This window comes from Lotus japonicus, chromosome 2, assembly GCF_012489685.1.
Source record: "Lotus japonicus ecotype B-129 chromosome 2, LjGifu_v1.2".
Lineage (NCBI taxonomy): Eukaryota > Viridiplantae > Streptophyta > Magnoliopsida > Fabales > Fabaceae > Lotus > Lotus japonicus.
The window spans coordinates 78,350,084-78,359,703 of NC_080042.1; the positions used below are offsets into that span (position 1 = coordinate 78,350,084).

The 9,620-nt window shown below is 39.8% G+C and overlaps 1 protein-coding gene across 1 annotated transcript; it reads right to left on the minus strand.

The window, feature by feature from the left end:
* Positions 1 to 2,370: 2,370 nt before the first annotated feature.
* LOC130737074 (uncharacterized) lies at positions 2,371 to 3,147 on the minus strand. Its single transcript, XM_057588844.1, has one exon. The coding sequence runs from the start codon at positions 3,145 to 3,147 to the stop codon at positions 2,371 to 2,373; it is 777 nt and encodes a 258-aa protein (XP_057444827.1).
* Between the last annotated feature and the right edge of the window lie 6,473 nt (positions 3,148 to 9,620).

Sequence of the window (9,620 nt, forward strand, 5' to 3'; positions counted from 1 at the left end):
CTGCAAAGTGTCTCCTGACTCTCTGTTCATTTGTAAGCAGAATGTTTCTTGCAATTTTCCAAAGCAGGATTTTGATTCGTTGGGGTCCTCTCCATTTCCAAACAGCCTTGTAAATCCTCTTGTCGTGATTTTGCCCACCTGGGTTTTGAAAGGAAGAGAACGCAGAGCTTACCGAGAAGTCCCCGTCAGCAGTTTCCGACCAAGCTAAGCTATCTCTGCCATTAGCAGGGTTGGGGGGAGGTATTGTGAGAATATGGTCCAGGATAATACGGGGAAGGGATTGGGCAATGGTGGGGGTATCCCAGGACCCGTTAGGACTCACAAAATCCTTGCACCTCAGGTTCAGGTCCCTCTCGGTGAGGGCGGTTGTGCTGTGATTTGCAAGGGGTGCAAAGGCTGGGATCCAGTTGTCAAGCCAGAACCGGGTTTCGCTCCCATTTCCAATTCTCCAATTGAGTTTACCTTCAAACTTGTCCCAGTTACGGCAGACCCCTTTCCACAAGTTCGAAGAGGATCTCCCTTTATCTATCACTGGAAGGAGATCCTGGCCACACTTGTATTTAGACTTCAGGACTTTAACCCAAAGTTTCTCAGGTTTGGAGCATAATCCCCAAATGACCTTCATCAGGCAGGCACTATTCATGGCGGAGGCCTGACGGAGACCCAAACCCCCTTGGATGGGGGGGGTGCACACCTTGTCCCAAGAAAGGAGGTGAGGTTTCCTTGTACCTGGCAGATCCCCCCAGAGGAAGCTTCTGCAATTCTTATCGAGGCTCTTGCAGATAGCGCTGGGGAGGTTGGAGGATTGCATAACATAAGTTGGTAGAGCCGCGAGCACAGATTTCGTTAGGGTGAGTCTCCCCGCAAAGGAGAGGGAATTGGATTTCCATTGGGATAGCCTTTGTTGCGCCTTATCCACAATGAATTGGAAGGTCTGTTTGGTAACTCTCTTGTGGTGGAGGGGGACTCCAAGGTACTTCCCCAGATCATGAGTCCTAGAGAAACCAAAAATGGAGCTTAACTGGTCCCTCACAGTATGATGAACATTTTTGGAGAAAAAGATTCTTGTTTTGTCCTTATTGAGCCTTTGTCCCGAGCTGTTGCAGAAAAGGTCCAAGACCTTTTTAATAACCTCCACTTGTTCCATATTAGCTTCTGCAAAGAGAACCAGGTCATCAGCAAAGGACAAGTGAGAGAGGACAGGGCCAGCTTTACACCGTTTGATAGGCTTCCAGAGGCCTTGATTAACCGCCAAGCTAATGAGGTGGGAAAGTCTCTCCATGCATAGGACAAAAAGATAGGGTGATATGGGGTCACCCTGTCTTATGCCTCTAGAGGGGGTGAACCCTTGGAGAGCTTCCCCATTCAATAGCACCTTCATGGTCACAGTTGTCAGGCAGGCATGAACTAGTTTGTTGAACTCCTCGGGTAGATTCATATCCCTAAGGGTTTCCAAAATGAATTCCCACCTAATTCGGTCATAGGCCTTTTCAAGATCTATTTTGATGGCCATCCATCCAACTTTCCCTTTCTTACTGCGCATAGAATGAATAACTTCCTGGGTTATGATTATGTTGTCATTACTCTGGCGCCCTAGGACAAAACTGCACTGAGTTGGTCCAACCATTCGATCCATGAGAGTCCGGAGTCTGGAGGCCAGAATCTTGGAGACAATCTTATAAGAAACGTTGCAGAGGCTGATCGGTCTCATCTGTTTCATGGATTCAGCAGGTTCAGTCTTAGGTATCAGCACAATCATAGTCTCATTAAGTTGCCTCACAGAGTCTGGGTTCCCAAATATGCTTTTGATGAGCGCACAGATGCTGAGACCAACAATCTGCCAATTGCTTTTGTAGAAGACCGCTTGAAGGCCATCACATCCTGGGGCTTTGTAATCCCCCATGCTGAAAATAGCAGTCCTTATCTCCTCATTTGTTACCGGGGAGGCTAGCAACTCTCGGTCATCATCTAACAAAGGAGGGAAGGCACCTGAAAGGCAGAAGGGTTCAAAGCAACCTTCCGCGCTGTCGTTGAAGTGGATCCATTGGCCACCGTCATCCTTCAGCGCCTCGATACGGTTTCTCTTCCTCCTTATCATGGTAGTGCCATGGAAATATTTGGAGTTTTTATCTCCAAACTTTAACCACTTGCAGCGAGACTTCTGGAACCAGAGGACTTCTTCCTGGAAAAGAAGCTCCTCATATTCTTTCCAGAGTTTAGCTTGAAGGTCCATAAGGAAGGGGTTCAAGGTTCCACCCATGGACTTGTCAATTCCATTCAGCCTATTCATAATATTTGTCTTTTTGTAGAAGATGTTGCCAAAAACATGTTTGTTCCACTCAGAAAGGTGGCTTCGAAGTGACTCCATTCTCAAACTCCAGTCACCTTCAAGAAAGGGGAGAAGTCCCCATGAGTGAGCCAAGCCGCCTGAAATCTGAAGGGTCTCCGGGAAGGATCATGTCTCTGGTTCACATCCAGCTTTAACAGGAGGGGCGAGTGATCAGACTTAAGACAATGGAGATGGTAAACAGTTCCAGCTGGAAACTTAAGTCTCCAAGCAAGGTTGCATAGAACTCTATCCAGTCTCTCTTGCAGTCTACCCTTTTTCCAAGTGAAAGGATTGCCTACATAACCAGCATCGATAAGGCCACACTGGTTGACTGTCTCTCTGAATTCAAGAGACCCTCTCGGAGAAGTGTTCGTGCTACCCACTCTTTCATGGTCATGAAGAGTAGCATTGAAGTCCCCAAGAAGGCACCAGGGGTCATTCATATTATCATGAATTGCCAAAATTTGACTCCAAAGCTCTCTACGCCCCATATAGTGAGGTTTGCCATAAACGGCAGTGATAAACCAAACACTCTCGTTCTTCCTTTGGATGGACAAATGCAGGAGTTGGGGGGAGGAGAAAAGCTTCACAATGGTGACTGCGTTAGAATCCCACAAACACCAGATTCCCCCTGCTTGGCCGTTCCCATCAACTATTTCACTGCTATCAAAGCCTAGACTAGCAGCTACCTTCCTTGCTTTCTCACCACTGGAGTGGGTTTCAACTAGGAAAAGAGCTTCCATATTATGAAGCCGCTTTAGGTCTCTAATGAGATTGGGAAATCCCCTGCTATTGGTACCTCTGCAGTTCCAGCACATTATCATGGAAAAGGTTTGAGAGGTGGTAACCAAGCACTAAAATCAGTGCATGAGGAGTTGGTCCTCTTCTTCAGGAGCTTGGACTTCCACCTGCATATCAGGGGAGCTATCTTTGTTGATCTCAGTGCAGCTTGGTAAACCATCAGCTTGCAAAACCATGGAGCTAAGGGGTGGGGCCTTTGTCTGGTCTCCATCAGGGGGCCTTGAGTTCCTCACCCCCAGAAACTCACCAATGTTGGGATTCAGGTTCTCTCCCCTCATTAATGTGTCTCTGTTGGCCAGGCTAACATTGAAAGCTAATAAGTTCTGGTCTTCCTTTTGAACTCGGTTTGGTGCTGTAATTAAGTCTGAGATGTTCTTTTCTACCAGAGATTTGTCCAAAGTCTTGTTTCCTCCTGATCTAGCTACTCTCTTAAATTGTGTAAGAGTCACATTTGTTCTGTCCTTCTTCTTCATATTTTTGCCTTGTGGACTCCCATTTTCATTAAACAAACCTGAGGCTTTGGGGATGTCCCCCTCCACTGCTTCACCAGCCGCCTTAGAGTGGAATTTGGCTTTTCTTTTCTGGTTCTTTGGCTCATGACTGCGAACTTTCACTCCTTTGAATCCTTCACTATTTACCCCAGCCACGGGTTGGGCCCCCTCTTCTATGGTGTTTTCCGTGCATATAACACTAGACTCCTCCAGGGTCAGGGTGCTCAGAGCACTGTATTTTCCTGAGTGTGGCGAGTTTTGTTTCCCAGGGGTGTGTTGGTTCTCATTTCCTGGGGAGTGTTGGTTTCCCTGCATCACCTAAGTGGAAGGTCCAGCTCCTTTTGGTCTCCTGGTTTTCTTCACAATCATCCAAGGGCCAAAATCATCTGGAGGTTGTTCTTGTGTAGTCGCAGTTTGTTTCCCTTTGGCCCCCCCCTGATTCATGGTCCCTTTTATGTTCCAGACCATCCCCTGACAGAAGAGAGCAAGCCCCAATCTTATGGCCATACCTGCCACAATGGAAGCAGACAAGGTGGAGCCCTTCATACTCGACTGGAAAGCTTTTATCCTCTACGTTCACTCTGGACACCAGCACTTTCTTTATATCAACTTCCACACATAGTCTTGCAAATTTGCCTCTCATGGGAAGATTTGATCTCCTCGCCTCCTCACTTTCTTTAATAGTGTTTCTATCAATTTTCAGTGACCTACCCACTTTGTTACCAATGTCCCAGAGGACTTTGTTGTCATAGTATTCCACAGGAAGCCCCGGAATACGAATCCAGATTGCCACTCTTTTCAGGTCATCTTCCATGGGGTAGAACTGGGGTCTCCATCTTTGAATCACTAAGTAGTGATCTGTAGGATCACGCGCTTACCACTACGCCAAAACCAATTGGTGTTAGTGAGGGCGCAACGTTATTTCTTATAGCGTAGCAGACAGCGCCCCGTTTCGAATGCTACCTGCAGGCAGGATGCTGGCCCACCTGGACCCAACAATCCCCCCCCCCAGCACCTGCCAGCCAAACTAGCTGCACAGCATGCCTTCCGTGGGATTCGAACACGGGACCTGGCTCTGATACCACTTGTAGGATCACGCGCTTACCACTACGCCAAAACCAATTGGTTTTGGCGTAGTGGTAAGCGCGTGATCCTACATGATCTGCTATAAGCCAGGGCCCTCCTTCAAAAACCCATTTCAAATCTTCCATGCAATCAAATCTGGCTAGGAAATAGTCATTTTCCAGATCAATGACTTCCATGAACTGTTTTGGTTTCCACATCCTAGATAGCCTGGAGGTAATGTAACGGAGGCCGACTTTCATCCCCAGAACCTTTATGATAACTGACTGGCGCCACGGTTTGCAGATCCTTTTCTTCTCTTCTGGCGAGATTACCACTCTTGGGCATAAAGGGTCATTGCTACCCTCTGGTATGTCCTCCATGGATTCTTGCTCAGTATCTGACCAGTCATATTCTCCATCAAAGTTCTCCCATTTTGTTTCCTCCTCGCTCTGGTCATCTTCTCCACCGTTGATGCCTAGGCAAGCTTCCTTATAGGAAATGGGTTGTTTGGGAGTCTCAGAAAAGCTCCCAGCCTTTAGTCCGCTAGTTCCTTCACCCAGAGGCCCACAAGGTTTTGGCCTACTTGTGCTGCGGTGTAGGAGATCGGTCTCCTGCACCGAACTGGTCGGAGGGATTGCCGACATTCAGCAAGAAAGAAAACCAAACAGGAGAGAGAACAGAGAAAAGTCAAACCCTAAAGTATCTTTTCATGTAACCTATTTTAAAAATTGTATTTTTAATTAAATGTGTTTGAATACTCATAGTATCAAAACATTTTTTTTTGACGGGACAGTATCAAAACATTAAATGTGTTTGAATACTATATATTTTTTTAGATAAGTAAAATTATAATAAGAGAAGTACCAAAGGTACTTCAACGGTTCAACCCCTGGTAAATAGTATACAACAAGAAAAGAAAAGGAGGAAGCTAAGAAAGGTCCTGAATAGACAACACACAGCAACAACTAAAACATAGGATACACAGTCAGCGGAAAAAACTTAGTGCTATATACCTAGGCTTCTTGAGTCAGAGAAAAAAAAACATAGCCTAACGTGATAGTATACTGGACAATAGGTCTCTTTGCGTTTTGAATCCTAAAGGCTCCAAAAGGTCTCTTTGCGTTTGAATCCTATAGTTAAATGGATGATAACTTGTTTTAAATGAATTGTGTGTTTTAAAGCGTTTTAATATATAAAGCGCTTTAAAGATCAATGTCTAATTACTTAAAACGTTTTCTTTGCAAAACGTTCTAAAATGATCTTTATGTTTTAAAGCGCTTCCTGTCACAAGCGCTTTAGAGAATGAGAGATCCTCACTTAAAGCGTTTCCCAGTGAAACCGTTGTAGAATGAACTATATTTCATAAAGCGTTTGATATCTTAAGCGTTTTAAATTACTACTTAAAGCGTTTTTCCATATCAAGCGTTGTAAAATGGACAATGTTTAAAGCGTTTTCTAAAATAAGCGCTGTAAAGAGTCCGAGATTTTTTCTTAAAGCGTTACGGAGTATGAAGCGCTATGAAATGTGAAATATTTTAAAGCGCTCAATTAAAAGAGCGATTTAATATTGGTTTGCAATATCTTTTAAAGCGTTTCCATTATTAAGCGCTTTAGAATAGGCGCTGTAGAATCCCATTTCTGGCGTAGTGACAGCTTCTCCCAAAGAGGACACGTTCTATCACAACCTGATTTTGCAAGTTCATCTGCCTCATCATTTGTTTCACGGAAAGTATGAACCACTCCCGAGCAACCTATTTCCTTCATGAGCCAATCTATAGCATTTATATTAATTACTTTTATTCAAATGAACTAGTTTGTTAGGTTAATAAGACTCTTTAAATCGCAAGAATTTAGTTTTTTTTTTAACTATTTTTTTTAAGCTATACCTTATTTATTTCTAAATTTAGTCAAGCTTAGTCTGAGCTGATGTAAACTAAGTCATAGATACTCTTACCTTAACTTATTCCCATCTTTATTGGCATAGATACTTAAATTAAATATATAATGTTCAGTCTAGTGTACGTTCTCAAAGCCTTAAAATGACAGATAAGTATGTTATTTAATGAACTCTTATGACTATCTTTTTTTTTAGATAAACAAATGTTAATTGTTAAAATGTTAATAAATAAATCACTCTTCCAGTTTTGAACCTATGACTCTTCACCCTTCATCCCACTTAACTCTATTGAAAATGAACTTGTAGGTATACGTATTCACCAGTCGAATTATTTCAATTCGAGCATTTAGTTTAAATTATTTGGGTGCTTTGGTCAACCGATGAGAAACTTCATATATATAAAATCTTTAACATGAGGGGTATTGATCCATGAAATGGAACACAAATCAATATATATAGTATCATAATGGTTAATGGAGAATAAAATCTTACCTATCCGAATTAATATTTAATATAATAGTATTGAGATTGTTGAATTTGAATTGCAAAGTGGTTTATAACCAGAAATGTGATATTCCAAACCTGCCTTATCTCTTTGATATCTAGTCAAACTAGCGAAACCAATCCATGCCACATTGTGAACAAATGCCATTAATACACCATAATAGAGACAAGTATGAGATCTAGTAAACATAAAGAACACGGGTTTTTCTAATCCTACAAAAGATAAAGATATCTATACTGATGATTACATGTTTAATTATTGTTATGAGTTTTGACTAATAACTGGTTCCCAATAGCGATCTAGATATCACATCAAGACGAATGAAAGGTATATATATATATCCTTCTAAATGGATAAAATGGAGAACTGATTTAAAGGTATTGAACATGTTTCCCATATCATTAAAAATTTATATGCTATTTTTACATTTTTTAAATTTAACATTAAAAACAAAAATATGTACATCAAATATCTTACTTTTGATTGATAAGTGATGAATAACTATTGTTGATTCATTTTTTTTCTTGTCATATAAAAAACTTGTAAAACATATCTATGTAAATAATATCAAATTGACGCTCTTATTTATCTGTTATATCGTTCATGTTATATAATCTAATTTCTGGTTTTGACTTTGTTATTTGGCAAAAAAGCAGGTAATTCTGCGTGTTTGATTGTTTAGTCAAATTGTCCTAATTAGTTGGAGACTTTGTTTGGATTAAAAAAGTTTCGTCGGAACTTATTTTGGTAATCTGCTTGATGTATTGGCATTTATGTCTCTTGTTTCTAGTTAATGCATTTTTACTTCCATTCCGGCCAATTTAAAATAGACAAAATAAAACTATCTTAGGTAGAAGCATTCAAGCAAGTGAAGCAACCTATACTGATCTTGATATAGTATAAAAAAAAACTAGATTTCCGGAAATAGACGTTAACTGTTTGACTATGAACTATAAAGAGTGCAAGAGAGAAACACAGCTTTTCCATTGGAGGGATACAACTAAGTCCTCGTTGTAAGCAATTTTCCAACGTACTCCGTCCGTTCCTATTTATCTGTCCACTTTGAGAAAAATGATTTGTTCCTATTTAACCGTCCATTTAGCATTTCAAGAGAGCATTAAATGATGTTTTTACAACTAATACTCTTATCAGAAAAATAAATGAAGAAATATAAAATACAATATAATGGGTAAAAATGAAAAATAAATACTACTTTTATGAAAACCAACAAAATTAACTGCACTCCTTAATATGTGTGTTTCTTCTCTTCCCAAACAGTTAAATAGGAACAGAAAGAGTATATAAGTCATTAGTCATAAGATAATGGTAGTACTAGTACTCCTCCTACCCTTAGTCTCTGATTTTCATTACTCCCTGTTAATGGTCTGATTATATATATTTATATACTAATTAATTTGTTAATTATGTTTGTCAACACTGGCAATCAATGTTTAGGGCGCGATGTTCGAAAGCAACAGGGCCGGTGCCGTGACATTCGGGTCACACATGCATGTTTTTTTCTTTTTAATTATTAATTGACCGAAACAAAACATTAGCAAAAGAATTTTATATATTAATGCATAGAAAATTAGTAGACCAAATGTGAACAAATTGATGGCTTTTTTTTCTTCACTCTTTCTATTTTTCTGTTACGTTACGTCTGTCACAGCTGGTGATTCAGTTAGATAGCTATTCTACACTTGTATATATATGTAACATTTCACTCATTAATGGAAGTTACTGATTCATAGCATGTTGATTCTCTGTTAATACTTTCCTACCTTGTTCCTTCTATATGGTGATCATGTTTACCTCATTATACCCACGTATATCACATGCACTACATGGCTCCGACAACGAGGTTTACTTACCCATCCAGCTCGTGAGACATGACACCAAGTCTTATGATATGTTTGAGTGTTAACTTATAGTTAACATTGATGATTGATGTTAACAGGTTTATCTTTACACTCTTAGTTAGACTTTTTTGCTGTTATTTTTTTAGAAATTTAGGGTATGTTTGATAACTATTTTAAAAATTGAAAAATATTTTATTTTTAAAAACTATTTACGAAAAAAGTTTTTAATTTCAATTTTAAAAATTAAAATATATGCTAGAAGCCTAGAACAACTAAAAGATATTTTCTTCTTCTGTTGGAAAACATTTAATTTAAACAGTTTTCAATTTTCAAAAAACAATTAAATATAGTTTTCAAAAACTGAATCAAACTAATTTGTAGTTTTGGAGACATGTTTAACCCACCCAACTAACTAAAACCTTTTTAACACCAAAAAATTTCTGACATGAAAACAACAGATTCCAAAATCAGGAAAAGAAACTCATCAAGTTACAACTAATTTCATTCTACCATAATGCACCTGATAAAATTAAGAAAAAACATGGTTTACCACAATAACTGTTGAGCTTCCCTACTAACATGAAAACAACACATGCATGTATGATGAAGAGACAGTTCAGCCAGTAAAAACATATCACTTTTCTTTAAAATGTTGTTTTCGATTTCCATGTTA